The following is a 22343-nucleotide window of genomic DNA, read 5'->3' on the forward strand; positions in this document are numbered from 1 at the left end:
CTAGTGCTGTTGCCTTTTAATGCTGTAGTCCTAAGTTCAAATCGGACCAAGGACAACATCTGCATGGAGTTTGTATGCTCTCTTTATGTTTTTTTGTTCTTCTCTGCCTCTCAAAAAGGAAGAAGGAGCGGAGGGTTTAGTGGATAGCAGTGTTGCCTTACAATGTTGAAGTCCTAGGTTCAAATCTGACTAACAGTAACCTCCATGGAGTTTATATGTTCTCTCTGTGTTTCTTTTCCTTGTTCTTCTCCTTCTGCCCCTCCTCCTTCAGAGAAGGAAGAAACTTGATGGCTCAGTGGTTAGCATTGTTGTCTTGGGTCAAATTTGAACCTAAGATGCCATCTGCATGGTTTTCAAATTCCATACAGATGTCGTCCTCGGTCTGATTTGAACATTCGACGCCAAGGCAACGTTGCTAACCACTGAGCTAGAGGCATTGAGGAGGCCCCACCACGTGTTCAGCACTTGTTTTAGGGCTTTTTATGGATTTCAAGTTCAGTTTGAAATAATTCAGAACGAGCCAAAATTTGGGACATAATTCAGTGAAACGGCTAAACCGAAGAGCAGTCCTTGAGTGAGGGTCACTATAATACAGTTCCTTACTTCTTACATAACTGTTCGATTATATGTTTAACCCATTTAACGAATTAACATAGCAACTGCAACGTAAAAACACCTGAACAAAGCTTCTCTAACCCTCAACAATTATAACCTGAACCTTTCTGTTGGCTTCTTCTATGGATGAAACATTTTAGTAGACCCCAACCAGTCACTACCTGTCACTAGCATTCCCAGGTCCTCCTTAAAGGCATTTTCTCATGTGGCAGATTAAATGCAGAAATGTTAGTGCCCGTCCCATTCATCTACATGGAAATTACAGAACTCCATGTGCCTGATGCTAAAACCACCACAACTCAAAGCACAACTCAAGTGAATGGAACTGATTTTCAGTCAAACCTGCCACAGGTGAAGATACCCTTGAGGTTCAGACTAGGACCTGTTCTACATTGAACCCCACCACTTTGCAAAATCAAAATTAGAGTGTCCTTATGCTGTCTCCTTTCTCAGTTCTGATGTCTATGTTACTGCTATTGCTGCAGTGCATTATGTTAAAGAGGTTTCTGAGATAAATTTTCTTCTTTAAAATCAGTTTCCTCATGTGTAAAAAAAAATAAAGTAGCTCATAAATCACCACTCTATGGTCATCTCAGGTCTCCATTGTCACGTATTCCTTACAGGCTGCAGCAGCCTGTGTATGACTTGTCACAGGCTGCTGCAGCCAAGAAGACAGCTCAGCAATCAAGTGCTTAGTTCTGTCATTGGCTGTAGCAACCTGTAAACCCATCATAGCGGAGACCTAAACCTACCGGCAGGGGATAAGCGGAGAGATAGGAGAGATAAGTATGAGCGGGTTTATTATTTCTACACAAGGTAGACCTGATTTTAAAGAAAAAAATGTATCCCAGAAGACTGCTTTAAGGCCGACGTCACATGAGCATATCTGTATTTGCTCGCGCATGAGTGCAGTGTTTTTGTGGAATGACCGATGCGTTTCTGTGCATCCAATAACGTATTTTACAGAACTTTTTCTGCCCACAGTACATGTACATTTGCACGTGGGACACAAAGACGCATGGTTTTTAATGGCTAATTATTAGAGATGAGCGAGCATGCTCGTTTAGAGCAATTACTCGATCGAGCATCGCTTTTTTCGAGTAACTGCCTACTCAGGCGAAAAAATTCGGCGGGCACCGGGGGGCAGGAGGCGGCGGCGCGGAGTGGGGGTTAGCAGGGGGGAACAAGAAGGCTCTTTCTCTGTCTCTCCCCCTCGCAACCCGCCGGCGCCCCCGGATCTTTTCGCCCGAGTAGGCAGTTACTCGAAAAAAGCGATACTCTAAATGAGCACGTTCGCTCATCTCTACTAATTAGTCTTAATGCGTTCCAGATGTGTTCTTTTCCCTGTCCAATTACGCAGTGTTTAGCGCACCTCCTTCCGTATTGCGCGAGCATTTACACACCCCACATTGTTTTCAATGGGAAACATTATGGCGCAAATACACATTCACAGTGTATTGCATGTGCAAATAAGAGCACTAATATGTCCATGTAAAGCCGGCCTAAGGGATACTTCCCTGTAGAGCTAACCACCACAGTAAGGAGAAGCGCTGGACCTCATGCCTCCTCTTTTCTATATGCTACTGCCACATAAATCTGCATTGACTTTAATTAATAAATATTTATAGCTTAAGTGTTTTATCTGCAAAATCCGCCATTTTTTGCCGTTTCCCGTCTACTGTGCTGCAGTTCTGTATATAAATTCTGACAGTACACTTGAATTACCATGAAATATTACTATTGCATAGAGTTTGGTTGTGTTTTGTCTCCTGGAAATGGGAGTTGAATGATCGATTGATACTTCTACGATTGATACTTCTTCTCGTATAATAACTCTATGCCCATAATGGTAGGAAACAAAGCATATAAATGCCCGTTTCTAAAAAAAAACAACCTGATTAATAATGCTCAGAGTTGTGTCCTATTATGATGAGATTTTTGCCATCTGCTCCCGGGGAGTCGTCGGTGGTTGGTACAAGACAAGAATCTGGATTCTAATAGCATGTGACAGAGGCAAACTCATTGTAAGGGAAGGGACTGGAATTGTGCTGAGGAAGTAAGGAGGCCATCTGGTGCCTCAGTCCGTCCCTCCCTAAACTGTATTAAGAAATATTTTCCGCTTATTAATTTGACTTCCCAAATCTGACATCCGTGTAAATATTAAAGTGGTAATGGTTCATTATACTCAGTTCAAAGATAGGTGAGCCATAAGGAGGAGGGGGGTGCAGTTGTATTTATTCTTCCACTGATGGGAATACTCATACAATGCAATGACCTAAACTACTTACAAAGTCCTCCCAATGACTTGAGCATATACAAATGGTCTTCTAATTCTTCGTGCTAAGGGGCGAGGAACATTGCGCAGTCCGTCTCAGTAAAAACCCATAAGTCATTGAGTAAACTGAATTGAATTCTCGCTACAGAATGTAAAAGGGGGGGAAATCTCGGTTATCAATATAAAACATACAAAATGATCCACAACATACTCTCAACATTTCCCAATATACCCTACAAGCGCCCGGATTGTTACTACAGAACGATGCAATTCATAAAAGCTGGTGAGAATTGCCATCGGAGGCGCCATGTTGGGTACTAGGGTCAACTCAAGAATGACTCACATGCATACAGTACATCATTTTGAAGCCTGCTTCATCACTATAAAACAGTTGGTTATCCCTGTCAGGTTGGGTCACATGTAATTCATGACACAAACTATAAATCACATAAAAATAAAAATAACAGTGAACGCTGTAATTGGATCCTTTAAAAAGCACCAAAGTGCAGGTCTGATGTGTTCTGCCGTATGATCCTCCTCGTGGGGGATACGATACACCGCAAATCTTTACATGGAGTCTCCAAGAGAATCCGAGTCATCCAGGGACAGGGGAAGGTATAGATCCTGTAGGAAGAAACAAGAGCGCCAATTGTTAACTCCAAAGAAAATCAGCGCAAAGAACCAGACATGATGTCTTATCTCCTCACCACCACTTCAAGTCACCAGATATTAAGTCGCGTAGAACCGGTTGACAGCTAGGCACCATTGAAGCTGGCGATATCATTTTGATGTTGCCTCACTATGTTAGCCTGCGCTTGGGTATTATGGATTCCGAACAGATTGTAGCCCATACGAATTGGAGAAAAGGAGGTGGAAAGTGAGATTTTGGGGAAGGAAATGGTTCTACCAAAACACAAAGCCCTACTAGTGGGGGTTCATTCATAGGTGGGTACAAGCACCGAAATCACAGACCGTAACTCATCTCTTCAGGGTATTTTTTGTCCCTTCTTGTAATTTTTAAATATGTTTAAGGCCGGATTCACATGGATATATCTGTATGTGTGCGTATTTGTAAGTGCGAACTTCATGCGCAAAATACGCAGTGGATAGAGCCCATTGATTTCAATGGGTTCATGGTTATCTACGTATTTTGCGTGCGCATTCCGGCCGTACAAAAAAGATAGAACATGTTCTATTTTCCTGCACACCAGAGGTAAATGGGATGTGCAAATAAACAGGTATTACTCAAGGAGATGTTTGAAACACAGTATAGGGGCGGCTTCACACGACTGTATGTGCAAATACATTCGCCAAAGCAAGGTATTGCCCATGAACGAGGTTGGATGTGGTACATTTGCACGCATGTCTACACAGGGCCAGTTCACACGACGTGCGGTACACACCCTTCCCGTGGATGAAAAGACCAGTGAGGTCCAGATGTGTTCTTTTTTTTTGAAGCTTTGCGCGGTGTTTCATGCATCCGCTTGCGGATCTGTGCACCTCCCATTGAATTCTATGTGCAATTACTTGTTGTTGATCGGAGGGGGTCTCACAGCTGAAACAGCATTAGACCCACTGAAATGAATGGAGCGGAGGTTGCACGTAAGAGCAGTTAGACTGTGGAACTCTCTACCGGAGGAAGTGGTGATGGCAAAATCGATAGAGGAGTTTAAAAGGGGACTTGATGTCTTTCTGGAGAAGAAGTATATTACAGGATATAAATATTAGGTTAAGTGTCAATCCTGGTATACAGGCAGGTAGGAACTATTAAGGGTTGATCCAGGGAACAGTCTGATTGCCATTAGGGAGTCGGGAAGGAATTTTTCCCCCAAAAGGGCTAATTGGCTTCTGGCCTTGGGGTTTTTTGCCTTCCTCTGGATCAACACAGTAGGATAGACAGGCTGGACTAGATGGACAATGTCTTCATTCGGCCTTACATACTATGTTACTATGTTACGTGTGTGCCCAGTACTCCATTCATTCTGACGGCACTGTGGTACTAGTGCAGTATGTCTCCACCGGAAGCAGGTAAGGGAAATCCCTGCGACTGAGCAGCTCCATCTCTAGACCGAACTGAACAAAACTGGACAGACCTCACTGATTATAATGGGGGTCCATCTACTTTCCACCCAGCTGCCCTGTTTTGGACAGAAGAAAAAGTGCTGCATGCAGTGCTTTTTCTTTCGGTATTTGGAGCCGTATCTGTGACGGAACCTCCGACCGGAGATTCCAATACAGTTGTGAAACTAGCCTTATTCCCTATCCTGTGACTCATCAGCTGGTGGACCTGATCATGTGATCAGTAATACTTATATCATATTGCTGCAAGGACTGGAAATTACTGCTCACCATGGAGAGCAATGTTGCTGATCATGTGACTGAATCCAGATGACATCATCATGCTGACATGATATTACCGATCACACAATCAGGTCACCAGCAGAATACAGAACTTGGAGAGAGGATGAACCACAGAACTAGATTCTTCACAGCAGAGGCTTAAATACAGTATTGACTTAGCAGTAGAATATATGTGGGTACGGAGATGATGCTTTAGCACAACACTTTAATAAAGTAAACTATTTAAAGTAAATTCTTCCATTGTAGCAAATAATTACATTTTCCCTATCTGATACATACGTTTTCCTATTAAATATTGTCTAAGTAGTTCTACATTTAGAATGAGTTCACACTTAGCTGGCCAAAAATAATGCCGGCATGTGGCCTTACCGCAAATAGATGTGGTTATCAAATAAGTTGTTAATGACCACTGAATAGAGCAGGTAACACTGTCTACCAGCAAAACCGGCAAAGCCATTCAGAATCAACGTGAAAACCCCACCGATTTGCGGTAGAATCGCATACCCGCATGGTTTTCTGTAACACATGACTGCTGCATATGAACTTAACCTTGGGCCAGTTTCAGATGAGCGCATTATGGGTGCATTTTTCCATTTCGACCACAGATCTACTGACCCAAAGCCAGAGTATTATAGATCTGTATGATGTTTAGAGTTTGGGTTTGAAGACCAGCAGTCGGGCTGGGACACTCGTCCATAATGTGAGCCCAAAATGTTCTAGCAAAACACTTGTTTGAACCTTGAATTCTTCATGAAATTCAAATAAAGTTATATATAGAGATGAGCGAGCGTACTCGCTAAGGCAAACTACTCGAGCGAGTAGTGCCTTATGCAAGTACCTGCCCGCTCGTCTCAAAAGATTCTGGTGGCGGCGGGGGGCGGCGGGGAGAGTGGGGAGGAACGGGGGGGAGATCTCTCTCTCACTCTCCCCCCACCCCTTCCTCCTGCTCACTCCCACAACTCACCGCTCTCCCCCGCCGGCACCCGAATCTTTTGAGATGAGCGGGCATGTACTCGCATAAGGCACTACTCGCTCGAGTAGTTTGCCTTAGCAAGTATGCTTGCTCATCTCTGGTTATATATTCAGTTAGGCTTAAAAAGGGTTGTCTGGGACTTTATTATTGATGACCTATCCTCAGAATTGGCCATCAATGTTTGGCCAGCGGGTGTCTAAGCTCTGCCTGTTCATCATTACTGAGCGCATGTCAAGATATAGATCGTTCATAGTAAAATCCCGGACAACGCCTTTACTTATATAAATAACACTTATTTAGGAGAAAAAACATAATACCTTGTGCTTGCGAAGACTTCCAGGACTCGTTGGGGTGGAGATTGGAGACTGCTTGGATTTAGGTGTGGATAGCTGACTGCTTGAAGTTCCATTAGCTGTAACGACAGGAACACAAATTTACAATATAATGTGTAGGTATGAATTATTACTCAGCCTTCACTTGTCTATGATCATTGATGAAGAATGAATCCGAAATCCCACTAATAATGTAAATGTAGATTATAACAGTAGTAGAAACAAAAGAAGCCCTTATGCACCAACATCCCTTGTGTCCCGCAGCTGGGGACGAGCTGGGCTCAGTATTCACAGTGAAATCACCGCGTTTGTGAGGTTTGGGAAAATGGAACATTTTTTAGATTTGCTTGTGGTCAATAGTGAAACTGAACAGCCAATAAGGAGTCTTGTAAAAATCATGTGACACATTATAAGACGCCATTATATAAGTTAGGACTAGAGATGAGCGAAGGTACTCGGTTCGGGTGTTTTTGCACTGAAGCACCGCTTTTTCCGAGTAACTGACTACTCGGACGAAAAGATTCGGGTGGCGGCGTGGTGGAGCAGGGGGTAGCAGTGGGGAACAGAGGGAAGCTCTCTCTCTCTCTCCCCCCCCCCCCCCCACTCCCCTGTGCAACCCCCCGCTCACCCCCGGCGCCCCCCGAATTTTTTTGTCCAAGTAGTCAGTTACTCGGAAAAAGCGGTGCTCGAGTGCAAAAACACCCGAACCGAGTGCCTTCACTCATTTCTAGTTAGGATCATTGACAAGGGCATAAGAGAACACGGCTTCGCCTTTCAGGGCTCACAAGTTGATTGCTATTGCTGCCGTCTTTCAGTTTATGCTTTGCTGCTGTGGATTTTCATCGGCTAGTTTTCCCTAACTCTTGAACAATGGAGAGAGGGACAATTCTATTGGTGTTCATAGTGGGAATTATTTTTCTCCATTAGACCATACCTTTTTATAGCAAGTCACAATCTTTATGTCCCCTCCCAGTAATAGTGCACCCACTCCATAATAATGCTTCCTTATGCCCCCATGCGGTAATAACGTGCCCTTGTGCCCCCACTCAGTATATAACGCTCCCACTCAATGCCACTTTTATACAGTAAAATACAAGCCTACACTCACCTCTCTCACTCCCCCCACTGCTAAGTTGTGCAGCACTTTGGACCCCCACTTACCTCCGGGTAGCTTGATCCCATCACATGATCACTGCGGTCAATCCCTAGCCTTAGCATTGGTATGACTGAGGCCAGTGAATGGCTGCAAAAGTCAGGTGCTATGCTACATGTGATCGCATTACCTGGAAGAGAGTGAAGGACGGAGCAGTGGGGTGAGTATAGGCTGTTTTTTTTATTTTATTCCATTCTTGGCTGTCCAGGAGGTATGTCCACCCTTGCAGAACCTGTCACCTGCCTCCTTGGACAGCCCCCAAATCTGTAACTCTATCACTGAATCCAAGGTGGTAAGTTTTGTGTGTACTTCTTCCCTCTATTTCAGTTTAGTCCTTCTGTCACTGCTCTTCCCATAAGGATACTCCTCCTCTACAAATAAGTAACTTTTGGTTTGTTCCTCTGTATGACCAGTATTTCTCTTACTGCAGCAGTTCTACCAGGAGGGTTATGGCATTAGGGATAATCAGGCTAGACAAATAGTTTTTTGACCTTCAGTAAACCAGTTTATCCATAGTTTTGCCAAGTAAACAAGTTTGGCCTCTATGCGGGTCATCCTGGCGCATGCAGCCATCTCTGCAGCTTGCCAATTCGGCAAGACTGCACCCGCTCTATACTGACTGGATCTTCAGGGCTCTGCTTTTGATTGAAACAGAATAGCCAAAAAATCTGTAATAACTGTCCGTCTGATCCAGCACAAAGTTTCCATGCAAAAATAACTTCTGCCAATGATCATAAAGTCTCTGATGCCCAGACGACAGAATGGCTGACCAAGAGTCTGTGCGTCAAATGGAATCACAACTTGCTATTTTTCCTCTTAACACACAAAAGCAGTACAATTTACCAGCTCAAATTAAGCTGTCAGATAAGCGGACGTGGATTCCCCTTGCCACACACCAATTTGACTTTGGGCTTTCTAAGGAGGCAGTAGTTGTGGAACCCCTGTTTTCACCCTTGACCCCTTTAATAAGGATTTGGTTTTTGTCACTCGCAAGTTAATCTTGGTTGTGTGGCTGAGGCAGACGGAGCCGAGGCACGGTACCTAATGGTCTGAACAGTGGCTTATCTGTGTGATTAGCAGTGGTCAGGGCTGGCAGCACAACCTCAACAATGGTATCCAAGCAGAGGTCAAGGGAAGCAGCAGACAGCAAAGTCCAGGAACATAGCCGAGGTCAGGAGCACAGAAGTCAGACGAGTCAAGGAACAGGCAAAGGTCAGAACCGGAATACACACAAATGGAGGTCTGGTCACAAATAAGATTGAAACCAATTGCTTGGAAATCTTCCATAGGAGGAAAATGCCTAATATATCCAGAGCTCAGTGGTGATTAGAGAAGAACCAGTTTAGAAGCATGTTGGCCCTTTAAGAGAAGGGGAGGGATGGTGTGCAAACCCTACGGGCAAACTACAGGAAGCGAGCTGTGGAGCGCATTGTAAGTATGACAGTGGCGCTCGACTATTGCCCCACCAAAAGGTGAGCAGGGTGGGCAGCGGCGGTGTGCTGGGACATAAGCTAGCTTTAAAACTTAAAGAAAACTATGAATTTTTTTCCCTTTCTACAGCTCTGTTGGGCTTTATGTCTAAATCTCCCCAAAAATGACACCTAAACAGAACTATAGATGAAAGTTGCTGAAACGGAGCCCAGTGGGTCATCATTTCTGCAGCTTTACATTTGTTTCCGAGATTTTGAGGCAGATAGAATAGTGTGAAGCGCCAGGTTATTCTTTTTGACGAAAAATGGTGAATGGTCGTTGTCTCAGTAGCTTTCATCAGTGGTGGTCAATGGCCGTTTTAGGGGATTTAGGCGTAAACTCTGACGGAATACTTAGATGAAATACAAAACGAGATGTAAACACATTATCAGATTTCTGGAATAGAACTCCATGCTGCAGAAAGATTACTGGTGAAGAAAGCGACGGCTATAGGGCTAAACTGGGACTAAAAAATAGTCCTGGCACACAGACTCCACCAGCCCACATGTAATGTCAACCCCTCCCCCCACCTCCCAACACACACTGCAGAAAAATATTGGCGCGCAATGCATACTGCAACAAATTTTGATTTACTCTCGGAGCTGAAGAGATGCCAAGGAACGAGGATGCTGAGCATGATTAGCTGTCAGCTATTGGATAAATCCAGTAGACTGGGACTTCTCAAAATGTTTCTTCTCAGCCATCACCAGCCGCCAATCTATGGTGATATCAGGGCCTGAGTATGATCTTATGGATAGTAAGGATAAGCTGACAGTTGTAGTTCAACATACTAGAATGCTGCGGACCTCACATATAATCACAATACCGATACAATACAGTCAGAGACAGAATACACAATGACAGTGAGTGATTCATAGGTGATTTCCTCTAATTAGACTCAGTCCTTTTCTTCTCTATCTGCTCCAGATCTTCTTGACTTCTCCAGTGGTGTCTTGTCTCTGTAGAATTTATGACACAGATATTTTTGTCTCCTTTGAAAATATTAGCCCCAGATATTGTGTCACCTAAAATAGTACTACTCATTATGCACACAGAAATTACTTACAACAAATTCCATACCCTCTGAAATAAAATACAATAGATGGGCCCCTTAAATGAATTACTACATAGGCCATGGCCCCTGAAATTAATTAAAACAGATGCTGTGCCTCCTGAAATGAATTAAGAAAGCATGCTGTGCCCTCCTGGCCAAAGCACAAGCAGAACATATGATTGCACATATCCATAAAAATATATCCTATCTACATGCTCCATACTAGGGGATCCTCCAAATCACACATGTCAAACACAAGGCCTGCGGTCAGAATCTAGTCCATCGTCTTATTTTATGTGGCCCGCTGGCCGGGCAGCACCCCAACAGGCATTACACTCACCCAGCCTGAATCTCCAGTCTGGCAGCGGCAGTACAGAGTCTTTGACTGCTGTAATGATACCCATTATGCATAAAGGCTAGATCTTATTTGGGTTATTCTAGGTGCATGCCCCTTTCTACCACCGAATGGAGGGTGAAACCACCCAGGGCGTGAGGAAACAAGGGTGCAGCAAATCGGAAGTTCGGTTAAAAAAATAGTCATATACACACCTCTCCCACGTCACTCTGGTCACTGCCATGTAGAGTTATCCGTGACCGCAGTGCCCAGTATTGCTTAGCATGGGGCCAGCATGGGTGATGCAGAGTGCTAAGGCTGCGAGCAGGAGGGGAAAAGGGAGTATATATGTTTTTTTCCTTTAAACATGTACATAAATGGAGTCATGGGGACACGGTTATAACTGTAAACAGAGCCATGGGTCATTATTATTACTATTAATGTGGCCAAGGGCGCATTATTACTACTATAAATGGGGCTATAGAGGCATTATTATATATAGATGCCACGGGGAGCATTATTTTTACTATAAAGCAGCCATAAAGAGCATTATTATTCCTATAAAGGGGCATCATTGTTGCTAAAAAGGGTCATTGGAAGCATCATTATTCCTAGAGAGGGGCTGTAAGAGGCATTAGTAAACCTAGGCTTTGAGACGGCAATTGTTAACACTAAATGGAGGCCATGTGGGTCATTGTTACTAAAGGGAGTCATCATAAGGGACACTATTACTGAATGGAGACCATGAAGAGCTTTATTATTGAATTGTAGCATATAAGAGGGCACAATATTAACACTTACTGTGTAAGACCTACAGCGAGTACAAAATTAGATACTATTGCTATGTAGGGCACATGATATTATTACTGTCTGAAGCACTATGGATGGAGAGATCATGTAGAGGCTGGAAAATTGAGGCGTCAAAGATGTCTGTGTGTCAGATTCTGCATAGACAAGTTGTGACCGGAGAAGTTATTATGGTGGTCTGGGCTGGATGGAGAAGGAAAAGAACAGTGAATAACCTCTGTCAGAGGGGAAATCACCTGTGATCACTGGAAATAACTGTACTTTAATCACTCATACAGTCTGCAGAGGGCCTGTGTAGAACTAGTATGCACTGCTATACTCTTTTGAGGTAATACTGACCCTCATATAGTGTTATTATTACTATCATTGATCTTTGCAGTTGGTTATTCAGTAACAGTATGGTGTTATTACTGTCACTATGTGGAGGTAATATGTGATTATGGTGTAGTGGTACAATTTAGCCCTTTAAATCCTGTTATTTTTGGTAATGTTAGCCTTGGTATAGTCAGTTTTGTTCAGTAGCGTATGGAGGTAATTACACATGACATGATGATTTCAGTAATACAGTGTGTGTGGTTGTATTTCACTTTTACAAAATAAAACAAAAATTGGTTTTATTTTTTGACCTGTGTATATTTTTCATTGCATTAAATGAACTTTATTCCCATTTATTCTGATATGTATTTAGTCCCACAAGGATTGTCATTAATGCTATTGTTTGATTGCTACTACCGTGTTTCCCCGAAAATAAGACAGTGATATTAAAAGATATTAATTTTTGTCCAAAAGGTTTAACTTTTTTACATGTATAGCTGCCTGGACACTATTTAAATTGACTTTTTTAAATTAACTGTTAGCAGGGCTTAATTTTGGAGTAGGGCTTATATTTTAAGCATCCTCAAAAAGCCTGAAAAATCCTTTTGCATCCTCAAAAATTCTCGAAAATCATGCTATTTCTTTTTTTCAGGGTGTGTCTTATTTTCAGGGAAACAGGGTATAATCCTTTGGTATACTCGGGAGGAGGAGTGGGGGGGAATTTTTGATGTTCGCCCTATTGACCGACTTCCCTAGGAACTGCTTTGTGTACATTTGCATGAACATTTTTTTCAAGACTAGTTTGTTGCACATCCGACAATGTCTATGACATCATAAAGTAAAAAAAAGAGAAATGATTCAAGCATCCGATTTCTTGACAACACACAAAACCACAACTGTGACAAGCATATCTGTAATGACAATTTCAAAAAGACAAAAAGCAGACCTTTTTTCCAGTGGACAAAAAAATTCATTAAAAGAGTTGTCCAACTGTAAACTCTTGATGGCCTATACTTAAGATAGGTCATTAATAGTAGATTGGCTCTGGCAACAGACACCCACCAATCAGCTATTCTCTGAATTGATTTTTGTAGGAAGTAAACTGCTCCATTCCCACTATAGTGGCCTGGCTTGGTATTGCAGGCTTAATTTGCATTGAAATGGATGGAACTTGCAATACCAAGATGGGCCACTGCAGTGGGGATGGAGCTATCTACTTCCTGCAAAATTCAGCTCCATGCACCAGCCTAGAGAACAGCTGATCAAACCTTGGCAGCAGATCCTTGCAACTACAATAACTTGCAACTACATAGCTCCTTTTAAGATTACGGATAAGGAATTCTTCAAAGATGCCTCCAACCACTGGGTTACTCCTTTACCATTTTGTAATCTAAGATTCACTTTTCCCAATAGAGAACAAGCACTATGTAGATTTCATTCACTAAAGGGGACACTGCAAAACAAACAATGCAAGGAAAACTTATGAAAACTCAGACTGAAGCAGCACCATGTCTGAAAAGGGGGGAAGAATGCGGGTACCTATGTTTCCTTGTAAGTGTAACTTCTGGTTTATTCCTCTATGTGTCCAGTATTCCCAGTAACAAAGTATTTTCTTTAGTACTTAGTTAAGCATGACAAAGGACAACCAGGCTAAAAAGACATAATGTTTGGCGCTGAGAAAACAGCTCCTCCATTGCCTTGACAAACAAGTTTGATCCCCTACCTGCGTCATCCTGCAATGTTTACCCAACGGTGGAGGTTGTCCAAGCTGCACATGCTCTACACCAACTAAGGGTAGTTTCAGACTAACGTGTTTTTCTCCCCTTCTATGACTGTGATAATCACAGCCGCATAGCGGGACAAAACGAAACCATTGATTTCAATTGATTTCAGTGGTTTCGTTTTCACCATCGAAATTCTCGCCCATTAATGGTATGGCTGAGAAAAGACAGGACTTGCCCTATCGTTCCTGGATATAGCATTAACTCCGTACGGAAAACATAGGGTAGGACCCAATGTTTTTCAAACTCCTGTGCTTTGGCGCAGAGTTTGAACGGCGGCTAAGGGAAAGAAATTTCCCTCATTCAGGCACAACTACGCTTCGTAGTTGGGGCTACAGCCAGACGTCTGATGCAACCCTAAGTCTTCAGAGGTGAGTTTTTGCAGAAAGTGATCCTAAAGGTGCTTTAAGGCGAAACGAAATGCGCAATCAAGACGCGCCGGAAAAATACACGCATGTGAACGAACCCATTGAAATCCATGGGTTATAGTATTTGCATACTTGCGCATACAAGACACAGAAAATTGATTTCAATGGGTTCATTCACATTTCCATATTTTGCACTCATATTTCAGTTGCAAAAAAATAAAAATTGAATGTGCTCTATCTTCCTGCATATTTGCGCACCAGGGGGCCCCATAAAAGTCAATGGGAGGTGGGCGGGTGCACGCACAATACGCAGGGAGATGTGTGAAACACGGCGTAATTCCACTGGAAAAAGAACACATCTGGAGCAAATTAGCCATTTTAATTGTTACGTTTGTTTGCCGCACGCAAATGGACATGCCCTACAGGCAAAAAAAAGCACAATAAGATACGCTGATATGCGTACAAAAAAGCCTTGATCAGTACGCAAATACAATGTGCTGAGGCGTGCGCAAATACGCTTATGCTCACGTGAAGGCAGCATTATCTACTAAACTATTTGCACTACATAAATATGCTTAAGCCCCATTTAGACACATCAAATTTCACTTAAAATGTACTCAAAAGCCATCTTTTGAGCAATAATCTTTGTGTCTAAATGTGCACATCTTTCAGTTTTCTGCCAGACAATTCTGTTTGAAAACCTTCTTCAGCTGAACAGCTGATAAGCAGGACCACACACTGTGCTCTACCCAGGGAGAGCTGATTACAGCTGATAACATTGTATCAGTTGTTCTCAGCTGTCATCTCCACCAGCAGAGCAGCTGATAAGCAGGACAGCACATTGTGTTCTGCCCGGGGAGAGCCTATTACAGCTGATAACATTGTATCAGTTGTTCTCAGTTGTCATCTCTGCCAGCAGAACAGCTGATAAGCAGGACAGCACACTGTGTCTGCTGTCCATGGTGCTGAATTCTCCTATGGAAGCCTGCGGCTGCACAATGGAGCTGATTACAGAACTAAGACCTCCTGCTGAGTTCTTTAACAGCTCCCAGAAGCTCATTTGCATGCTAATTAAGCTGATAAGTACTAATAGCAATTAGTGCCTATTAGTACTTTCATGCAAAACGATCACTGATCTTTCAATCTTCTGAAAGACACCTGTGTGTGTAAATGGACCTTTGTGATTCAGGATTGTGGTAACTGCTGATAACATAATGCATTCATTGTATATAGTTGAACTAGGCAGAATTGTTCAGCTGGTCGCATTGGCGGTTTCTTATAAAATTGCGTATTGTCTATGAAGTGGATTCGCAGCTCCTATCGCTCCTCAACAATACGTCTTATGTTCTCGGCATACGTACCTCACTAATACACGGTCGCTTTTAGGCAGGGTTAGCATTTTATATAGAAGAAATAGGTTTTTAAGTAAACACTACTTTAGGAACCAAGTCTGACTTCAAAGAACTTTTGCCCCCTGGCATTTGTCGCAAGAAATATTTCAAATGTGGATATTCAGCCTCCATATATTCTTCAGCGCTTTAGATTTCACGGTATGTCAGATCTCACAGCAAACCTAAACATATTACGTACCTTGGTATTTACAGGATTGGCTTACCGGGCCCGGGCCTGCTGGAGGCCAGACTTTAGCAACATCACCATGCCCTTGACATGTACAGAAGAAGACAGGATGAAAGATATACAGAGGGCAGAAGGAATATGGTTTTTCTACCTTTCGACTAAATGCAGCACATCTCCAAGATGATGTAGACAGCTGCTGACATTTAAATAGAAGGTAAGAAAAAAAAACACCACTGCAATGAATAATCCAAAAAACAGAAGGTTCCTTCATTTCAGATTGAAAGTCTTTTAGAAACTTGCTAAAATATCTTTCACAGTTCTTTGTGGCTTTTTTCAAACTTGTAGAAAATGCCATTAATTTAATGTTTTGGTGTTTTTTTGGTGTTTTTTTTTGTTTCATACACACATTTTTTAACAAACTTTTTTTTTCCCCCATCGAGAAGTTTATGGAAAAAGCCCCTATGAAAAAAACACCATACCTAGAGCATACTGTGATTTAAAAAAAAACAAAAACACAGCACCAAAAAAAAAAGAAGAAAACACCCCAAAAAATGACAGCAATCATAGCCGCAGGTCAGTGAGATGATATGAAATGCGCTGCAAATGTTTGGCCAGACAGTTTTCTTCTCCATAGAAACACTAAATGTGAAACCAACCAAATTGAAACAAATATCAACGGTCAACCAAGGACTCTTCCACATCCGTGCTGCACCCTCCGTCCAGAAGTTCCCTTGTAGATCCGGCACAAAACACTAGGAAAAAAAGTGCTGCATGCCAGAGCGTAAACCAAACAGACCCCGTTCTAATCAATGGGGTCCGTTCAGCGCTTTTCGGTTCCATCATAAGACAAGCCAATTGGCCAGTAGATTCCTCTTTCCTGCTCCTATAACGGACCCCCAACGCAGGTCACAGAGATCCCTGGTAACCTCTAATCCTGTCAGTACAGGGTACCTTACCCCGTCCTATCCTATCCTCTGTGCGCAGTCTCTTTATGTTAGTACTGTTTGGCAGTTAGGTCTCTAGAGCAAGTTCCAGAGTGGGATCCCTATTGTTTAGGATGGTGTCTCCTCTCTGGAAAGCCTAGTATAGGGATTTAGCGATAAGCTATTTCTCCTTACCCTGTAAGGAGTATACCCTCTTCATATGGATGATCCCACATAACTATGAGTACAGATGAACTTTGTATTTCATATAAATAAGTCACTGTAAAAATAATCGTGTCAGCTGCTCAGCGCTCCGTATTATTGTTCACTATAAACACTGGATGACTTCTGAATAGAGATGAGCGAGTATACTCGCTAAGGCACATTACTCGAGCGAGTAGTGCCTTAGCCGAGTATCTCCCCACTCATTTCTAAAGATTCGGGGCCGGCGGGGGTAACAGGTGAGTTGCAGCGGGGTGGAGCGGGGGGGGGGGGGGGGGGGGGGGGGGAGAGAGAGGGAGAGAGAGATCTCCCCTCCGTTCCTCCCCGCTCTCCCCCGCCGCTCCCCGCCCCCCACGGCTCCTGAATCTTTAGAGACGAGCGGGGAGATACTCGGCTAAGGCACTACTCGCTCGAGTAATGTGCCTTAGCGAGTATACTCGCTCATCTCTACTTCTGAAGTATATATATATATATATATATAAATAAAGCTTAATAAGACATTCCCATCTTCTTAAGCATTTATGTTATTTTCATATTCCAATTCTATCTGTTCAGTCGTGTCCGACTCTTGGATACTCTGTAGGCCAGTCCCCTCCGTGCTTCTCTATGGCTACTTTCAATTGCCTGATGTCCATTCCCAAGTCCTCCTTGACGGTGTCCGGCCAACGTGTGTTTTGTCACCTTGTTTCCTTTTACCAATGACCAATCCAGCGAGTTCGCCCTCTTCACGTGTCCAAAGTCAGTCAGTCTCTATCTTGGGATGTTGCCTTCCAGGGACACTTCTGGGCAGATATGGTCCAGGGCAGCTTTGTTGGTGGCCCTAGCTATCCAGGGTATTCGTAGAAGCTTTCTCCAACACCACAGCTCGAAAGTGTCAATTTATCTTCTGTCTGCTACCCTCAATGTCAACATCTCACAGCTATATGTTGCAATCGGGAATACGATGGCTGTGATTGACCTTCATTTGGTGGTGACTAAAGGCCCATTTACATGCAACGATTATTGCTCAAAATTAATTCAAACACTACAAATGAGCGATAATTCTTACATGTAAACATGGGCAATCGTCACTTTTGGTCTGAATGATGATTTTAAGGTGAACTTAAAATCCATTGTTCAGCCACAGAGAGATAAAGTATCTCTCAACGGACCGCATGCTGTGTTCTCTGCAGGAGTCTGGAGATTACATTGTATTCTGCCAGCATTCCTGATGAGAACAATGCAGCTGTGTGAAGAGCCCAGCCCACATGCTGGTCTCTGCAAACAACTCATGGAGGCCTATTTACATGCAAATGACCATGATAAAGTGTTAATGGACATTAGTGTCCATTAACACTTTATGCAAAATGATTGCTAAAACGTTCAATCTTTTAGTCGTTTGAAAGATTATCTTTGCGTGTAAATGGGCCTCAAGACACCTTTGCTCTTCCATACTACTCATCATGGCCGTACGCCTGAGTACAAATAAACGCCTGTGAACTGCCACTCTGATCAATGAGGAACCTAAGAAATCGGAAACTATTAACTACTATTGTTGACCTTTATGTGGACTTCCTTGTTGGCAAAGGTCATGATCTCTGCATCTTGATGTCCAGGTGAAGTCCCATCTTCTCACTTTCTTCTATCTTTTAATTTTCTGCAAATTTTCACATAAGCCCACGATTGCGCTGTGATGGGAGCGCAATCGTGGACTATCTTGCTTATATCTGCGAATTTTACTGTAGTACTGGGCCCATTCACCGTGTGCAACCTAATTACCGTGTTTCCCCGAAAATAAGACAGTGTCTTATATTAATTTTTGTTCAAAAAGGTTTATCTTTTTTACATGTATAGCTGCCTGGACACTATTTAAATTGACTTTTTAAATTAACTGTTAGTAGGGCTTAATTTTGGAGTAGGGCTTATATTTCAAGCATCCTCAAAAAGCCTGAAAAATCATTTTGCATCCTCAAAAATTCTGGAGAATAAGAGAGTTACTGGCACTTTTTTGTTAGGGAAGACTCATGTGTGCAAAATTTGCGCACGCAATATGTGGAAATTTTTTTGTTTTTGGGGGCGCATTCTGTGTGCGCGAAAAAAACGCAGCATGTTCTATTTTAGTGCACATTTGCGCACCAAAGGCCATGCAGGGGTCTATGGGGGGTGCGCAAATGTGCACTCTATACCTGTTTGATTGCATATTACGCTGCACGATTTCATGGAAAAAAAGAACACACCTGGAACTAATTAGGCTAAATAACATCTTAAATCAGGGATCGGCTTGGTGCCGCACCCATGCGAAATCGCCCTGCCAGTGCAAAAATGACAGTAATATGTGCAAAAAAGACTCGATCACAGCACAAATATGTTGCACTACCGTGTGCATTTTTTGCATACACGCCTGTGTGAATTTGGCCTTATGAGCAGAATATGCAATGAACACTGCAAGTCTCATCTCAAGAATAGACTGGGTATTTGCGGACCGAGACAAGCATACGACCGCGTGCGTGAGCCCTGAGTAACGTGGACACTAGAGAAGAGCAAACGTACTCGTTTAGGGCGATTTCGCAATTGAGCACCGCTTTTTCGAGTAACTGACTACTTGGGCGAAAAGATTCGGAGGGCGGGGGGAGGGGGGGCGGCGTGGTGGAGCGGGGGTAGCAGTGGGGAACAGGGAGGAGCTTTCTCTCTCTCTGTCTCTCCCCTCTGCAACCCCCCGCTCACCCCTGGCGCCCCCCGAATCTTTTCGCCCGAGTAGTCAGTTACTCGAAAAAAGCGGTGCTTGATTGCGAAATCGCCCTAAACAAGTACGTTCGCTCATCTCTAGTGGGCACTTCTATGGAAGCTTTTAGCACTTCTGACATAAATTCTATGTAATTTTATTAGGTTTTGTAACATCCATTTACTGTTCGGCTTCATCACCTCGCAGAATGACATCTGCCGTCTATGTGGCGCTGCCATCTTTGGAAGCCCCAGGGAGCAGAATGTGAAGTCAGGACCTGATTGACACGCTGTATCATGTATAATTGCCGCAGCCTTGTGGAAACGCTTTCATTCCTCTTTTCTCCAACCCTTCCATTAAGGAAGCATGAAATTAAAGCCCGGAAAACATCCCTTGCTGATTAGATTGTCTTGTTTCAGGGATTAATTTGTAACTATTACAATACCAGGCATCTTGAATTGCTTACTTGGGCAATAATGTCCTTACTGTACTTTATTAAGAATTAATTACAGAATCGTGAGACTTAAATGTTCATAAAATAGAATCAAAGCCAAAGGCATCTCAGTGCAGCGACTATAAAGTCTTCTCGGGAACCATGGATGCATATACAGAGCTGATGACACATCAGAATGACGGCTTACGTGGCTGCAAGGACATTATTACTTAGCGGCTGCTTCCTCTGATAACAGATTCTTGCAGGGAATCCCTCATAATCAGTTCATAGTTAGGGGAAACATGTAAAAGGTAGTGGTGGTGTGGCAAACCTCACCCCCTTTACTGTATTCTAGTGGCTTTCCCATTTAAAATCTCTGTTGCCTTGGTTGTTAATTTCTACTATTGCCACGTAAAAAAATGGTTGATCCGGCACCGAAATCCAAGGATTAAAGAAAAATCTTTATTTAGAACGGGACTGAAAATTCATCAATGAAAATATGAAGAAAATCAGGCCTGTGCAGAAAAAAGTGTGTATAAATGGCACACAGTGAACAGTCAGTGGGAGTAGTAGATAAAATTCATGAACTTATTTAAGACCATATTATGTCACAAGGGGGCAATGGAAAAAAAATCCCAAAGCCCCCTATCTATGCCAGCAGTGGACAAAAGGAAACCCAAATGTCTGGTCAATCAGAATGGAGATCCATTCCAAGGTTTAATGAAAGCCGCCAAAGGAAATCACAGACTTGCCCTGCAACGCATTTCGGAGAGTAAAGGTACAGAGGCTGACCTTTTTCAAAGAACTCATAATGAAAAATCTTGATGTGCGTATATATATATATATATATATATATATATATATATATATATATATATATATATATACACCGTGTTTCCCCAAACATAAGACAGTGTCTTATATTAATTTTTGTTCAAAAAGGTTCAACTTTTTTACATGTATAGCTGCCTGGACACTATTTAAATTGACTTTTTAAATTAACTGTTAGTAGGGCTTAATTTTGGAGTAGGGCTTATATTTCAAGCATCCTCAAAAAGCCTGAAAAATCATTTTGCATCCTCAAAAATTCTGGAAAATCATGCTATGTCTAATTTTCAGGGTATGTCTTATTTATAAGGAAACAGGGTATATATATATATATATATATATATATATATATATATATATATATATATATATCAACATTGACCCATTTGAAGAAAAGGAGAAAAGAGGGGACATGTTCACAAGCGTGCGGCAAGCCCCCTTGCGAATACACATCGAGAGCTATAGGTAATTGCAGCCGTCATCCATAAGGGGTTTGCACGCACAGGTGGCATCAGTGTAAGCGCAGGAAGCGTACCCAGTGACACGCACCAGACGTGCATCAGTAGGAGTACGTCAAGATGTCACCAGCAAACCTAGACACAGAGATGGAAGTACGTCACTGAAAGTGCGTGTATGCACCCCTGGTTGGAAGCGCGGCATCAAGGAATAAGTCTCTATGGAGTGGTATGCATACACGATGGTGGTATGCTTCACGCCACGGAGAGACAATTATGTATAGATATACAAGGGAAGACACCTAATATAAATCATGATAAAATCATATAAAATGGCATGAAAATCATAAAAGATACTAAAACGTCTAACAAAATGAAGTCCATATAAGCCATATAAGTGAGGACTTCATCTTCATACCCCTACCTGCACTGTTCACCTGTTTTATGTTTGCTTCTTTAATGGGTGATGGTCAGAGGGTCGCTATTCATGATGATGCCAAGAAGTCCTGGTAGTGTTGTTAGTCTCCTGGTGGCAGCCAGCTTGCGGCAGTAGGAGTTTGGCGATGGCACGGATCCATGCAGTGCTAATCACTGACATTGAGCCAATGAGATGGTGCAGAGCAATAAGCTGTTAATTTGCAGTGCAGGGAAAAACCAGTAGTTTATTAGAAGGACTAACCCCTTAAAGACCAGCCGAGGACCCAAGCTGCTCCGGCTAGATTGCAGGAGCAGGAGCTGTATATTTACAGAATTAAAGCCCAAGACCAAGTGCCGTGAGTAAGGCAGTGGGCTAGTGGCACAGACTATATAGCTTGGGCTGTGGGAGTGCCAGGCAAGGGCTGGACTTAGAAGCAAATAGACACTAGCTGCCCTAGAGCCTACTAAGGGCCCATTTCTTAAAGCTAGCAGGGTGAGTGGAATGTTGGGGTATAAGGAACTGTTATGAGAGTACTACTTCAACTCCTACTGTATATTCCAGAGCAAAACATTTGGAAGTTAGCACAGTGCACGCTGCATGCTTGCAACGAAGGGTAGTTGAGATTCTGTGATTCGGAATAGCAGAGGTGAGGACCTATCGAGGCACAGGGCAGTTCTCCTATGTGAAGTGACTGGCGTAACGCCATATATGGACCAGGCAGTTTGTGGTAGAGAGTAGCCTCTCAGAGACACATAGCGATACAATAGGATGGGCTGATAGCCACCAGTCAATTTGGCATAAACTAAGTTGGTGGGATTTCCTGTGGATATCGAGGCCTCTGGCCACAAATTTTAGGACGGCATGGACAAGTCCTGCCAATGGTCAATGAAATGAATTGTATAACTGCAACATCTGTGTCATTCTTGGAAGACCCTTTCACAAGTTAT

General features: G+C 42.9%; 1 protein-coding gene across 1 annotated transcript in view; it reads right to left on the bottom strand.

The window, feature by feature from the left end:
- Nucleotides 1-2889: 2889 nt before the first annotated feature.
- The window catches only part of DCX (doublecortin), a 127429-nt gene continuing 107975 nt past the window's right edge, over nucleotides 2890-22343 (bottom strand). The window contains exons 6-7 of the mRNA XM_066579873.1: nucleotides 6542-6636; nucleotides 2890-3514 (exon numbers count right to left, since the gene is read on the bottom strand). Of these exons, the coding sequence (XP_066435970.1) occupies nucleotides 3458-3514; nucleotides 6542-6636 (152 nt within the window). The 3' untranslated portion in view covers nucleotides 2890-3457. The remainder of the gene's footprint in view (nucleotides 3515-6541; nucleotides 6637-22343) is intronic.

This window comes from Eleutherodactylus coqui, chromosome 10 (genome assembly GCF_035609145.1).
Source record: "Eleutherodactylus coqui strain aEleCoq1 chromosome 10, aEleCoq1.hap1, whole genome shotgun sequence".
In the NCBI taxonomy this organism is placed as follows: domain Eukaryota; kingdom Metazoa; phylum Chordata; class Amphibia; order Anura; family Eleutherodactylidae; genus Eleutherodactylus; species Eleutherodactylus coqui.